General features: G+C 36.8%; 2 protein-coding genes across 5 annotated transcripts; one reads left to right on the top strand and one right to left on the bottom strand.

Moving 5' to 3' along the window:
* Nucleotides 1-2,374: 2,374 nt before the first annotated feature.
* RB195_016109 (uncharacterized protein) lies at nucleotides 2,375-5,802 on the top strand (the record flags this gene model as incomplete). 4 transcript variants are annotated; one of them, XM_064207120.1, is made up of 10 exons in its annotated part: nucleotides 2,375-2,584; nucleotides 2,882-2,965; nucleotides 3,149-3,226; nucleotides 3,296-3,385; nucleotides 3,714-3,775; nucleotides 3,848-3,975; nucleotides 4,063-4,203; nucleotides 4,258-4,425; nucleotides 4,673-4,759; nucleotides 5,681-5,802. In XM_064207120.1, 10 exons carry the CDS (start codon nucleotides 2,375-2,377, stop codon nucleotides 5,800-5,802), a joined length of 1,170 nt encoding a protein of 389 aa, XP_064062999.1. The 4 variants fall into 4 exon arrangements, with proteins under 4 accessions (XP_064062999.1, XP_064063000.1, XP_064063002.1 ...); XM_064207121.1 differs by having other exon boundaries at nucleotides 3,848-3,984; XM_064207118.1 differs by lacking the exons at nucleotides 2,375-2,584; nucleotides 2,882-2,965; nucleotides 3,149-3,226; nucleotides 3,296-3,385 and adding an exon at nucleotides 3,509-3,568.
* Nucleotides 5,803-6,614: 812 nt separating this feature from the next.
* On the bottom strand, nucleotides 6,615-14,799 carry RB195_016108 (uncharacterized protein; the record flags this gene model as incomplete). Its single annotated transcript, XM_013439811.2, has 11 exons — nucleotides 6,615-6,674; nucleotides 7,031-7,135; nucleotides 7,501-7,590; nucleotides 8,220-8,298; nucleotides 9,082-9,143; nucleotides 9,766-9,852; nucleotides 10,155-10,280; nucleotides 10,366-10,494; nucleotides 10,973-11,081; nucleotides 11,956-11,997; nucleotides 14,777-14,799. 11 exons carry the CDS (start codon nucleotides 14,797-14,799, stop codon nucleotides 6,615-6,617), a joined length of 912 nt encoding a protein of 303 aa, XP_013295265.2.
* Between the last annotated feature and the right edge of the window lie 911 nt (nucleotides 14,800-15,710).

Raw genomic sequence — 15,710 nt, 5'->3', positions numbered from 1 at the left:
AACAATTTTGCAATTTATTTTGCAAAGAAAGGACGGACTACCGCGAATTTTCTTTTGAGAAAAAAGCAAATCTTTTCAGGACCTAAACCAGTGTGCTAGGAGAACCGTAGCCTGATGAACTTTAGTGTTTATGGACACCATTCGTTACCACTGCGCTGTGTAAATAAATAACGAAACCGTACCAACTTTACAATTGCTATTCAATCAGTATACGAACATACAGGCTGGAATCGAATATCCAAGAAAAAAAAGCACATTCCCTGACATCGTACCCTTTTCTCTATTGGTTATTCATAGCGAAACGATTTTTTCGAAATTTTCATTCCAAAATATTTTGCCTCATAATGTGAGATACGCCATTAAATTAATTCGCCATTGATTACAGCACTGTTGTTTTTTTTGGTGGAGAAGCTTTGGTGAAAAATCTGGACCAACCAGCGGCATTGCGCATTCTTCTGGGAAAAAAACGTAACAAATCCGACGGGGAATGGAGGAGGGGGCGTTTTTGTTGTTTTTCTGGCTTCGATGCTTTGGAACATTCCTTTCCTCTCAACAAATCCGTTTTTCGTTCCTATCCTGTCCAGTTTTCCATGTAGGTCCCATTAATTAGTAAATATCTCGTTTGGTGCTCTATTTTTAAGAATTAAATGTCTTAATTTTTCGTTTTTTTTCCTCCCTGTAAATTTCCCCTCCTGTATTGAAACTCCTTTTTGACGTTCCACCTCCTCTCAACTTCTTTGACCTCTTGTATGTAGAAATGAGTGAAATCCTTGAGTATGTGGTGGTAAAACTACGCATTACCATCATTTATGCTTTTTTTCTGCTATTTTTGTGATTTCTTAGGTGATTAGTGAATTTATTCCAGAAGGATTTTATACTGTCTTTATCCAAGAGACCTCTTAAAGCGTTGAATTGACGGATAGATGGAAATGTTTTGAAAATATTTTTTGTTGATCTATCAATATACTGCATTGAATAACACCAGGAAAAATTAACCAAACATTTCACAGTAATTGTCACTTCACATCACCGCACATGCTTTTTTACATGCGCTCCTCTTTACTGGTTGTCATGTATTGTTACAGTAACATTTTATGGAATAACTGTTCCTGGAACCACTGTAGGCCGAAAAGGACCTGATATAATCCACTCGAGACTGTTTAGATAATTATGGAACTGTTACATAATTATGATATGCTCAAAATTAATCATAAATCATAAATCATAATGAATAATAATATAATAAAAATAAATAATAAAATCATAATCAATAATCATAATTAATCATAAATCAATCATCAATAATTATCCATACACATGTAGAAGAAAGCTTATTTAGTTTATTTCAGAAATATCCGCTGACTTCTGACTATTTTGAAAATCCTAGGAAAAAAAATAATATTTTCTCTAGCGGCTCTTTCTCGTCACTTGCATCCACGCCTGTTTTTCGACGCGTTCACTCATTTTAAATGAGGGTGGATCGTCTTAGTAAACAAATAGTCGGGACATTGTTTTGAGGGGCCCATTTCGCTTCATCGACACGACTTTGGCTGCACTTTTCGCTCTTTGTCATGAATTATTCCTTTATTTTCGTTAGCAACGCAGTTTTTTCACATAATTCATAATTTTACAAAATGTTTCCCTCCACTTTTCTCATATTTTATGCATTATCCTCATTGAAATGTGCTACTACATTGGTTAAGATGCAAAAATGGTGGATTGCGGGATGGAGTGGGGGAGAAGGTCAAAAAAATCTGATCTACTTATCGATCTGTGGCGAAGTGTTCGCCGAGTTGTCTCATGCCGGAAAACTTCTTGCTCTATAGCTTTATAAATTCAATTTGTACTAGGTTTTTCTCATTTTTATTATTCTTTTTATCAAATGTGTTTGATCTACTTACGCTTCGTCTTCGTTTTTTTTATTCTTCTCAGGACTGGTTTTGATTTTATTCCCTTCAAAAGTTTTCAAAATTTGTAGAAAGCGGTTCAAGCATTGCAAATTTTTAATTATAAACATGGGAAGTAAATAAAATAAAATAATAAAATAATATAAATAAAATAATAAGTAGACAAATATATGTGCATGTCTATGAAAATATGTACACTTTTATTTTTATGTTTATTTCTGTTTTTTTATCTTCTGAACCTACAGGATGTGACCCGAGATTCATTGTGAAAATGTCTCCCCGCGTACTTCAGACCTACGATGATTTTTTTGCTCCGTTTTTTTATTGCTATTTTTATATTTAACACATTTTTAAAATATCTACCTCTGATCTCGTTTCGTATCGTCCTTTTCCTTTCGTTGCTAACGATTCTATCCAAGATCTTTATAGATATATTCCAGGGTTCTAGAGTTATCCACCCGCCCGAAATGCGGTGGTTGATCCTAGTGCTGCTCGTCGGGGGCGGCCGTGCTGAGGAATGGGATGCAACGAATTTCCCAAACCCGACTGCTGGTCAATTCCGTGAATGTAAAATGAAAACAACGGCGAATATTTGCGATCCTGATGGAGTGTTATCCGAACAAGCACGGTATAGGCTTGACCATGACTTAAAGCAGTTGGAGAGTAGAACTAGGCAGGTATGTGCTCGGAAAATACGTCTTTTCTGCAGAGGACCACATTTATTTGTTTATATATTTATTTATCTATTTATTACATGGTTATCTATGTGTTTGAACGGAGCACACGAAGAGTAAACAGCGCAGATATACACTATAAAAAAAGAGTACTACACTCATTACTCAATACATATATTAAAATTCGTATTTTTTTCTATTTATCCTTTTTTTACTTTTATTCACGTACACATATTAATATTTAGCTCAATGTTTTCCTTTTTTGAAACAAAAATATATTTCTAAATCAATCCGTTAAAGGATGGTGCTCGAACGTTCTGCGATAAAAAAGGAGTGACGGCGGCGATGGCTGTTGCTAGACATGTGAAAGGAGGTTCTACAGAGGTAAAAATTTCTTTTTTTTTGTGGAAAAATAATATTTAATGCTTACTTAGACCGTGATACAATAGTTGTATACTGCCATACATATTTTTTATATGCTACTATGTAACCCTTGGACATACCTATCCTCAGAAAAATCCTTGAAATTTCTTATGATACGGAAATTAGTGCTCTTATCCATTCCAGGCTGTGAAAACTATGGCAAACGACATGCTCAGGAGGTGGACTCTGGATCCTCAATGCCAAAAAGCTGTCGTTTTTGTGGTTTGTTTATCAAATTCTGCATAATATCCTTTTTCCCGTGTACTTCTCGTTGAGCAAAGCATCCTGTAGGTATCCACGGATGACCAGAAATTCTGGGTGGCTCGCGATGATAAGGTGCCCGTTTATGCCGATGAGTTCACAGAGATTTTCATGCAACAGGTATCTATTCAAGCATTTCTATCATATTATTGTATTTATCCTTTACGTTTGTCGGAATTTTCAGCTGAGAGAAAAAGAAAATAGGCCCTGAAACGATCCTGCGGCTAAAAAAATTAAAGTTTAATGTCAGAAGTTTCAAGTGGCAAGAATTTTGTTCTGCCAGTGAATATTCAGTCATTATCCGTAAGTAATGCCATGGATTTGGAGCTTTCTTCTTTTACTCCTGAAATTTTTGAGATTAGATTTTGAATTCTTCTTTTCTCGTGAAAATTTTGAAGTTCATGTTCGGAATCCCTAAAATTTATTTGATTTTATTGAACTTTTCCAGAAAACTCTCTTCCAACAGAACAATTACCAACAGGCTCTCACCAATATAATGCAGAAGACTTGGTGAGTGGTTTGATCACACTAGAACGAAGTTGTTTTTGATATTTTTTTCTGGATTTCTTTCCATTTTTACAGGGAGAGAGCTCTTTCTAAACAAGGAGCTCCCAGGCCAGCTCCTGGTGGACAAGGTGGTGGTGGTGGTGCACCAGGTCCAAGACCAGGATTCGACGGCGATCGCAGTGGTGGAGGGAAGGGAATGGGAGGTATGGGAGGTATGAATGTTTCTACAATATTTTCCTAGCTTTATCTCGAGATTGCGCAGAATTCCAATAATTTGCTGCGGTTTTCAGGCGGAGGCTTTAAAATGCCTTCTATTCCCGCCTGGGTATGGCTTGCACTCATTTTCATTATCATTCCTCTTCTCTGTTGTTGTCTCTGCTGCTATTGTTGTTGCTGCAAAGGAAAAGGAGGTGGACGCGCTGCTGCAGCAGGTTTGCTGGTCCCTATTTTCCCTCCTTAGTCTGATGTATGAGTTAAAAATTCAGGTGGCGGCGGTATGGGTGACGGAGGAATGGGCGGCGGAGGAATGGGTGGCGGTGGCGGTGGAGCACCACGTGCTGGTGGTGGTGGAGGATCGATGTTCCGAAATTTGGCTGGCGGTATTGGTGGAGCAGGAATCGGGTCAATGATTGGAAATTTGATCTCTGGAAGAGGTTTGTTCATTTTTCATCGCTGAAACGATAACAAACTAGGAAAATACATATAGAAGATCATGGTGTAGCGCTTTTCTTTCGAATCCAGCATTCGGTTCATAGGTGGCAGTTCTCAAGCGCTTCAACCTGTGGATTAATGTTTATAACACTGTTTATGATCCGCAGAAGAAGTGTTTTCTGAAGATCTTTCAAGAACGACTACATATTTGGATTTGTCCAACGATATATCGTCAAAGAAATGTTTTAGGAAGACGTGGAATGGGCGGCGGTGGAATGGGTGGCGGCGGAATGGGCGGCTTTGGAATGGGCGGCGGAGGTGGAGGCGGCTACCAAGGTAACTGTATTTTCTGGGCATTTACTTTTTATCCGTGACCGTATCCGTGAACGTTCCTGTGAACTTCTGAACATTTCCCTCTAAGTGGACGACTTTCCATGAGAGAAAAAGAACTAGTATTCAAGAAAAAAACGGAAGCTTCCTCTTCTGCCGTAAAGAAACCAGGAGGATCTTTTTTTGCTCGACTTTTTAAGACCTACTTTCGTTTGGGTGCTCTTCCATGATTCCTTTAGCACTGCTCAAGTTTCTGCCGTTTTGTTTTTAATATGATCTATTAATGTTTCTCCCCTGTAATATGTCTAGCTACTAGTGGTCCTTTTCAAAAAAAAATTACAATCGTACATGCGCCCGCGAGATCTCTACCCCGAAAATTCGAAGTTTCGACATTTTTATGAGGAAAACGATCACACTTTTCAATAAATGAATGTAATTACAAATAGGAGCACATAAAATCCAGATATGGCATAAAGAAAGGTGTTTGCTCGGCTGCGGCATCGAAATGTTTGCACATTTCAAGGTTATTCCCAAGGAAATGACTGTACTTTAGGATTTCTCGCCCATACATTTTAATTTATACGTTCCTCACCCTCACGTCCACTTAAAACGTCCTCGTTTTGCACGTGATCCAGTCCTTGTGCCCCTAGCCGTTCACGGATACAAAATCCACTATCGGGGTCATTCGTGAGAGGGAAATAGTTCGGAAAATCCAGAACTATATTCCTCTCAACCTTACGTTCATGAATACCATCACTTCCCTACGCCTTTAAGTGCAACAGCTGTGCGACTTAGGAAAAACCCATATTTGGTACAGTTTTTTTTTCTTGAATTTGTTGCATTGTTTTTATTGAAGCGTAAAAAATAATTAGAAACCATCAACGCTAAAATGAATCTCTGTTTCCTCATCTATTTCCTCATTTTCAGGTGGCGGAGCGTATCCAGCAGCACCTGGGCCTATTTACGATGATAATGATGGACAAGGCGGTGGTGGCTTATATCCATCGAAAGCGGTCAAGGATGAAGGAGGTGGAGGCAGTTGGGGTTGAATGCACTCAAATGGGGTTTCTGCTCCCGACATGGTCACCATTATGTATGCAAAAAAAATCTGACGCAATTTTTCTACAGAAATTAGCGCAGGAAAATCATTTTTGTTGCTTTCTATGGTTATTATTAGAGCCTGTGGAATGTTAGATTCTCGAAGATCGCTTCAAACTTCTTTGCTTTTGTCGGGTTAGTTATTCAGATGAGTCGAATTGAGAGTTGTTTATTGATTGGTTGAGTTCATAATGATCACGGTCAAATTATGATCGCCTCCTCCGGGCCTCATACACTCAAATCCTCTCAATTATCGGGTCCTCATCTTCGCATGCCTGCATACATTGATATATAGTCTTCTAAAAATAAGGACGGAATGAAATTACGAATCTCAGCCTTCTCAATAGCTCTTTCCCCGAATCCACCTTCAGCAGTTAATCCTTATGTTCTCGAAATTTCTAAATGATTAATTTCATGGATTTTTTTTTCTCTCGGTGGATGTATATAAATAGCTTCTTATTGCTTCTACTGATTCATTACGCTGTTTACTGCCATGCAGATTCTCCAGAAACGAATTACTATTATTTTATCGATTTTTTTTAAAGAAGAAATTTTGATGGTGTTGTCCTGTTACACACGGTCGATTTTATTCGATAATAAAATATTTTTCTTCGAGAAATTTCCTGTGCATTATCTTCCAAGCCGTGATTTAAACGTTGATTTGAAAGTAGCTATAATCGAGATATCAATCAATAAAAGCTCTCCAGCAATGTCAACACAAAAAATGAACTTTATTTAAATGAACATTTTTGTAATTCAACTACTATTTTGCATTTTTACATGGTCGAAGTTTCGATGGATCAAAATCCGCTGCTATTTCCACCTGAAAATATTCGTTTATATAAAAATGTAGAAAGTAGAATAGTAGGAATAATATTAGAAATAATGAAAATAACAAATTTAATTTTAAAAAAATAATAATGTGGGAAAATATTAAAATAAGAAATTGCCTTCCGGACCGAAATCGAAAAAATAAAATAATAGAAATAATAGTGGAAATAATAGAAATAACAAATTTAATTAATTAATTTAATTTAAAAATATCAATGATAATCAAAATAAAAAAATGTTCTCTTTATTGCAGGCGTTAATTTCGATCATAATTACAAAGGAGGTTCCATGGTCTGGGTATAGTACAGTAACCAGATTTTATAGTTTGAGGTTTTCGTCCTCACTCACCTCTGTCTTTTCTTGAGGTGCAATACTGACCGATTTCTTAGCTTGTACACTTTTATAGATGCTTCGAGATGGGGCCACACTCATGGTTTTCTTGAATTTTTCGAGCTAAATTTTATATTTGAGGTAACTGTATCCTGAATTTAGCTAAATATGGCCGTACAGTATATCTGAGTCTGATCATTGAGATTTGAATGATACCTCCAAGGTAAGTTTTGGCTCATCTAAGTTGAAAAACCTTGTATTTTCCCTATTTGCATGATCTATTCTATATTTTACATGAATTTCGTTATTATCTATTATTTCACACCTCCTGCACAACCTCTTATACACGGAAAAGCACCAGGATGAGTGAATTCGCTGTAAAATGTGATTCATTTAAAGCTAAGGAAGGAATGAATCACATTTCTGGAATAATATTTTCTTCCCGACTATTGATTTTTCCCTTTAGTGACTTGCACAAAAATATTGACCTGCTTCGAAGCAATCTCTGCTACATCCGGTGCCATATCACAACTATCTCGATATGCTTCTCCAGAAGGGCACTCGACAAGAAGTAGTACCTAGAAACGTTAGATGCTTGGACACTGTACTCCTTTTTTCCTCTTCTTTTTTCTTTTCAACGTAGCTTTTTGCGAATTTGGCGATATTCCAGATTTCTCCACGAATAGATAGGAGGAGTTCAGTTCGTTAATGTATGGATGTTCATCGTCAGTGTCTCCTGGTAATCTAGAAAAAGGCGTACGATTCTGCCTTTTGTGATCCGGTCTTCCCAACGACACAACTTATTACGGTTTTAGAAAGAGGACGGTTTGCAAAGGGTTCACGATTATACGGATGGAGCAGCTCCTGTTCATAATTTGATTTATATTTACATCTACATTAAAAGTACACATTTACCACTTTCTATCTAACTGACGCTTGGTTACTGCTGCTGATGAAGGAATTGTCCGGTTTCTGTCGCGTAATAAGTTGCATTGTTAGGGAGACGGGATCATAAAGATGCATAAAGGAACTTTCCATACAGATTTTTTCTCGGACCAGTAGGAGAATACAGGATTAGAAGAACACGATTACGATCGTGAACTACCCTTCCTCCTACTCGTGAAGAGATCCAGAGATCGAATCGCGTTCGTGGTAGGTTGTCTTCTTAACGAGGAGTAAAATGAAAATTCTGCTTCTGAAGCCTTACACGTCCTTCTTGCTTGGCACTTTCACTTATGTAGTACTTGAGCATAGCTTTGCTAGCAACCGGTTTATCGTTCACTTCACTATAACAGTAGGAGTTAAAACAATGGAAAATAAGAGGTAGTAAATCGTATCGATTGATTTATGCGGATCACTATTCATTGAATTCCTACCAGAACTGGAATAAAATAAACTTAAAAGACTTCTCTAATCTCTTTTAACTTTTTAAATTTTAATTCAAGAATAAATTTTTAAAAATCTAAATAATTTAAATAATAAGGCTTAATTTTTAAGTTTAGTTCATCAAGTTTTTTAAAAAGAATTTTTAATCCTCTACGACTGACGAAATGAAGTTTTTATTTGAACGAACCACCATGTGTGTTGATGAGGATTTGGACGACTATACAGTAAAAATACTTGATAGAAGCATAAAAAAATCCTTTACGGTAAAATTTAGATGAACTGTTCACTATTTTCATATGAAGTGGAGGAAGTATGTATTTTGTTACTCACATGAGAAAAAAGAGGACGTAATGAGAGTTCCTATTTCACTTTTTTTTCTTCTTATCGAGCCAAAACCAATTTTTTTTCTCGAAAATCAAACTTCACCCGTCATTATTTTGGAACGTGAATTTAGAATATATTTTATTTTATCCCACGAAAAAACCGTGTATTTGACGCTCACGAAAATGAAGAAAATGAAAACCCTTAAAGATTGTATGGAATAAAATTCTTCACAAATGTTCGTATCTGATCAGTTTAAATGAGTACGAAAATTGATCGAAAATTTAAAAAAAAAGAAATAACTAAAAACTATTCGAAATAAATGTTGGATGATTTTGAATAAAAACTTTTCAGACACTAACCGTATGACGTCGCCTGGACGTAAATGTACTGAAGCAATACTTGCGTAGTCTACGTTATGTACCTAAATAGAAAAAATTAAATAATTCAAATATTTCAAATAATAAGACTTAATTTTAAAAATTTTAAGTTTTTAAATAGTTTAGTAGTTTTAGGAATAAATACCTTTCTATAGATGAACTAAATTCATCATTATACAATTAGACGATTCGCATGGATTACCTATGGGACCCAAGGTGTACGTTATTATTGGTCAATCCTCTTGGGATACGCCCGGATATGCGTTCGACTTCAACTCAGAATCGTTTAAGGTTTTTGAAAAAGAATATATCGATCAGTACGGTGTATGAAGTCAGTGTTTTTATTTTCCCGGACCTAGTCTGGGCACCGTTTTATCCACACCGGAGGGATGAAATCTTTGTTCGGGTCGGGACCGATTTCGAACCAGCGACCGTGCGGTCGAAGCCCAACCTCCTACCGATTCCACCGAACATTTTGAACCAAAATTCCTTCAGGGCGTGATCCACAGGTAGGTCATCGTGGATTTGGATAACTTAGCCATGGCTGACGCAGCTGAGGCACAAATTTCTTTTTTTAGTCGTTCCCCCCCTTATTCTACATAGTTCCATATTTGAAATTTCGTGAATTTTTTTTCAAAAAAAAAAAGATGAAATTTGTGCACGTGCCTGAAGTCTTTCTCTTGCATCGTATTTTACATGAAGTCCTAACTCAACATTTGTCATTTCTGGAGCATTGCTCAGCTGGATTGCCACCTGCAGGTGGCCAAGATTTCTATTCCGAAAAAAAAACTTTGTAAAATTGATTTTCTCAGCGAATTGTAGAAATTTCATCTAAGGTATGGTTTAATGTGGAAAAATATATTTGAGCAGAGAATTTTATAAAGGATTTTAAAAAATTCCAGTGACATACCCGACAAAGCGAAAGAAATTTTTGCTATTTACTGTAATGTGTGGTTCGCAAATAAAATCAGTGGAAAATAGTGGAAATTTTGCTAATCCTAGGCACAGGGAAAGAAACTAAAAGGATAAAAGAAAAATAGGAGCAATATCCTCACAAAATACAAATCGATTGCTCGACCAGTGACCTTCTCCGTATCTTTATCCATTTGAATTCGTTCAAGTGTCGTACATCGATGTTGACACCATGACCACATACCATGCTTGATTTTTACGGATACTTTCTGGATAGGGAATTGAATTTGACATTTTTTTTATCTATGGAAAATGATTTACACAAATTAATGTAAGTATAAGTAACATAAGTACTTCTGATGGTTCCTTAAGTTTCGTATGGATTTCTTCACTGTTCTTTATTGGAACGTTATCCAGAGCGATGATTTTGTCACCGACAAAAACTTTTCCAATTAACGCCGAATTCACGTCTATGTGTGTGATCTGAAATAGTAGACAGCAATGATTTCCCTAACTTTTTTGAAATGTTTCTTACGAAGTTTAAAATTAGTGGGACAATATTGATCGGCATTGATTACTTATCAACATTTCGGTAGTTTCTGTTATTATTATGGCTGGGTCAAAACGACCTGAACCCTGCTGCAGTTGCGTAAACGTCGGCGCTCGAAGCGGCGCGATGGTACTGGGATCGAAGTGGGACCTTTGCCAGCTACACTTGAACAACAAAGATGTGGTGGAATTAGAGAGGGTCCCAACTCGATCACAACTGCTGGCTCCACCGCAAGGCCCCGAACGCAGCTGCGTACGCAACTACACCATGCATCGTGTTGTTTTAACCTACCATAGTTCTGTTTTTTCGATCATATTTAAGAATTAAAATTAAATTCTTTGGACTGAAGTTTTTGTAACAAAAAACCCAAATAAACCTGAGTACGAATATTTTATTAATTATGGAACTCACTCGACAATCGCTTTTATGGATTCGAGCACCCATAGGTTTACGAACAACATAGGTTTCACAGTATTCCTTAGGCATATCCACGAGAGCTTCACGAGACGAGTACTTCTTTCTGGAAAAGTCTCTATACTTGACAAAATTTTATACGTGTTAACAAAAAGAGATTTTTTCAGGAAGTAACAAAATATCATCCCTATTTTGGATCATATAGAGCTTGAAATAAGTTTTTTTTTTGATTAAATCAAGCTTGGGATAAGTTGTATTTTAACCCATTTGATGCGAAAATTACTTAAAAATTGTTCGAAAAATTGTTTTTACGTATGTCCATAGCTCTGTAGAAATGCCACGCTGTAACTTATAAAAGTTTGTAAAATTTATGGAAGCTGTGCGCCTGGAATGTTGAATTATTGAAAATTTTCTAACGTTAACTTATTTAAATTTTCAGAAATGTAAAAAATTAACACTTAAATATCCGAAAAAAATATAAAAATATGTAAATAAATATAAAATATGAAAAACAATATGTCCTCCTACGAGAATGTATTGCAATAATGAAAAATAGAAGAAGTTTTTTCTTACTTTCGACTCTCAAATGAGTAGATATTCAAAATGTAGGATATTATTTATCTGTTGATCCGGAAGTGAGAAAATTAGCTGTTACCCAACTGGCACTCTATCAATCCCGTCAAATTATTTTCCTGCAGGGACCAGTTGGAGCATGGAATCATAACTGCACTCTTGTTTATTATTATTCATTGTTTTTTTAGACAATTCCCTTCCAATTTTTTCAAATTTTTGGATAAAAAAAATCTCTGGAAAAGGGTGTTTATTTTTCGATCGAGATGTTCGAGATTTGTCTCCAAAATTGTTCATTGTTTTCAATGGACTCATTTTATTTGTATCTTCCTAAGAAAATTCATTAAATTGCGCTATGCTCGAAAGCTAAAGTAAAGCGCATTAAAAAAAAATAAAATATTCGAACTCACGAAGTTTGAAACTCTCTCGAACCTGCCTTAGCCTTCGGTGGCCTGAAATCCCAGAATTATTTACGAAATTCTTAGAAATATGGAATGCTCAAATGTAAACAATAATTTATCGTAATAATTTCTTGAATTTATCGTATCCATTCTTTGGCGAGGACTTAGGTCCCACAAAATTTTACCTTTAAGTCGCTTTTTCAATGCTGTCAAGGCATAATTTTCTTCATTCATCCCAGTTGTGCTCCAGTTCTAATGATTTATTTAGTATAGTGAAAGAATCCGAAAAGCTGAATGGGTCGGATACGTATTGATCGAATTTCTCTAGGTTTGTTTTGCGGTCCTTGTGTGACCTCAATGTATTTACATCAGGTGGTCCCATAACTGTCCCTCCACATTTTTCATTTCACCAAGAAAAGTACAAGGTGCTCCATATGAAATATGAGGGCTATGGAAAATCCACGGATACGGTGATCCCTCGGGGAAAAGAAACCCGAAGAAAGAAAGCTGAGGACATTGATTGAAACTTCCAGAAAGATTGAACGCCAGCCCATGGCGCAAAGAGGACGCTGAAGTGGTCTCCCGAATTTTTGGACCCAAGTGCTCAGCCATCAAACTCGTCCGTTCTCAATCCTTTAAATTTTGCTGTCTAGTCAATCCTGGAGCAAAAACTTTGCTCTTTTAACCACAAGTCACTGGTTTCGCTGAAAGATTCCTAGGGAAGGTATGGGAAATGATCGCGCGTATCCTAAATAATTTCCGGAAGGCATTGGATATCTTTGTATTGAAGCTAAAAGATGTCATTTTGAGTGTGACGTGTGAGATCTTATGTAAAATTTTGCTGCTATTCTATGGGAAAAAATATTTCCTACTAACTTGAGCTGAACATTGTTCGCCGCAAAATTCCGGGTAATTTTTTGCGTTCATATGGACCACCTTTATATTTCAATCGATACTGTAGTCAGAAAAATAGTCTCTGATTTTCGGATATTGTCCGGATGGATACATAGTCGATTCCCCTGGCGAAGAACTAAGCATCCTTCGAATTTAAAGAAAATTCCCGCGAAGTTGAACTTAAGAAAGGATCTTATACCGTATTTTTTAGACCCTGAAGGCACTCGTTTTAGTTAGTGTTAGATTTCAAGTTTTACTTAGTTTTCCCATATACTATGTGGTTCGTTTTCCTAGAAAACAACGTCCTTATCCGGATGGATGTCTCTGAGAACCCATTCATATGTGCTCCACGCGCTTACATCAGATACTCATTCTATTTCTTATGTTTTTTCTTGGGCGGGAATAGCGCAGTCGGTAACGGGTTCGGCTGCAAGTGGGCAGTCAATGGTTCGAAGTCGCCCCAGAGCATACCCTGCCTTTCATCATTCCGGAGTGGATCAGCTGGTACTGGACTTATATGAAATGATTTAAATACCGAATTGACACCTCAGCTGACCTCCTCAAATCACTTCAGAACAGTGTAGTCCGCGGGTGCGTTCATACATCGCAAGCGATTCTGGATTGAAGTCGAACGCGTTGCGGCGAGGTTGATCAAACCGTACCTTTCATCTTTTATCTTTTATGTTCCTCTTCATAATTCTGTGATTGTATCAATATATTTCCGGAAATACGGTAGGCATTGGAATATCACGGTGCGGTGGTGTCACTTCGTTGCTATGGTCGGGTCCACAGCTCAACGCGATTGCGCAAGCGGAGCTGCTCGAAGCGGCGGCACGGAACGTAGGGGTTGAGACCGAAGTGGGACCCAAGCTGGCATGCAGCACTCGTCGCTGCGGTCCCGGTGAAACTAATGATGGTCCCATTGCGACTATGCTGCCGACTACGCAACAGCACCGAGGTTTAGGTCATTTTGATCTGGCCACGCTTAGGTTGCAGTTGTTCCAAAACATCATCGAGAAAACGAACACTGGCGGTTAATGTTTGATAGCTATTGATTGTGGGCGGGTCGTTGGCAACCACCATAACCAAACTCGCGCATATTCAACAATATAAAAATATGAAATAGTCAATATTGAATGTTGTCGTCTCCTATTTCGGATTTTTTGGAAAGAACGGTGCTGATATTTACGGTGCTTTACGGTGCTGATATTGAGATGCATTCACCGGCGGACCATAATTATTCGCCATATAATTACTCCTATTGCAGTATTATTTTCGTCATCACTTTGAAAACGTCATTGATAACCACAAATCCATTTAAAAAGCGGATTTCCAGGAATGGATGCAGTTTCAAATGTACATAGTCTTCGTTATTGCAAGAAAGCCAATTTTTTAACATCCCATGAATTCACAAGAGCCCTCCTTCGTTTCTTGTACCCAATGCTGGATGGGGAAAAAGGTAGGTAGGTACCATTCCTACAAGGGAGCCAGAGATCCCTCAGAGCCAAGGGATTGTCGGGATTCCTAGATTTTCTACTAACAAGCAAAGGCTATAGGAATTTCTGTCTAAAATGTGTTCCGCTAGGATCTGGACAAAATTGTTGTTGAATTTTCAGCTATACTTGAATTTTGATTCTTCTAACAATCACAAGCTACAGGAATTTCTGTGTACAGGGTGCACCGTTAGAATCCGGGCAAAATTGTTGTTGAATTTCAAGCTATATTTGAATTTAGGAGCAGATCCTACTTGGCATTGAAAATCGCCAAATATTGCCGTGAGATCTGCATAACTTCAGAATCCCAGAACTCCTCGAGTCGAAAAAGTTGTACAAACACAAGGGAAATTTACTCCCACCTGTCTGCTCCGTATAGTGTCCTGGTCCAGTTTTCTGCTCAGTTAGCACCACTAACTTAGAAACGGACGAAATTCACTCACATAGCGCTTGCCATCACCGACATCCTGGATAAGGGCACTATAAAAGTGATGCGAACTTGAAATGAGGATAGTATAAGTCTGATATATATGATCAGGTACATGCATATTTATTCTAACAATAATTTGATCCAACAGATTTAATTGGCCACTATTATAATATTTACAGTTTTCATTGTTATTTCTCATTATGTTTACTTATATTTATAATTTGTCTTTATTTATTCTATTTATTTCATATATTTATTTATATATTATTTTATATTATTTTATTTATATTATCTTATCTATATCTATTTATTTCAATTTGTTATTATTTATTTGTTATTTTAGCTATGATTTATTGCTTAGTGCGGAAGAACAATCAGTTTTGTCTCTTGTTCATTTCTTTCTTTGATATATTTAGAATTTTTTCGGTACATCGTAGTGAAAAAAATCGACAAATAAACAAAAGTTAAATTCGGCCGCTCTGCACGAATCAATTCTATATAAATAAAAAATTTAAAAAACCACAAAGAAATTGCAAGAAATTACAAATTAAAAAATATAAAAAGTGATTGCAGTGATTTTTGTTCGGGTCACGTCGGACTCGTCCCGTGATTACATCGCCGTGTCCTCAAAAATTTAGTAAGGGAGATTTGCCTCTTCTGAGGTGTGAGTGACGGTGCGAATACCTTTTGCTGAAAAACGGTGGGTTGATGGCTAATTACGCCTGTCTCATTTGGAAAATTATTTTTTTTAGAATAAACTATTGATAAATAAACTAAAAATTATTATTTCCAGAGGAGAGATAATATATTTGGTGGTAAAATGTAAATAGATCGGCATTTCATCCTCCAGCGAAAACACAAGTGTTGAAAAGTTCCTGCCAGAAAACACAGGTCCTAATTTCAGAGAACAAAGTTTCACTTAACAACCTGTGACGTACAGTATATTT

Source organism: Necator americanus, chromosome V (genome assembly GCF_031761385.1).
Source record: "Necator americanus strain Aroian chromosome V, whole genome shotgun sequence".
In the NCBI taxonomy this organism is placed as follows: domain Eukaryota; kingdom Metazoa; phylum Nematoda; class Chromadorea; order Rhabditida; family Ancylostomatidae; genus Necator; species Necator americanus.
The sequence above is the reverse complement of the archived record's forward strand: the minus strand, read 5'-3'. Positions and strand labels throughout refer to the sequence as shown.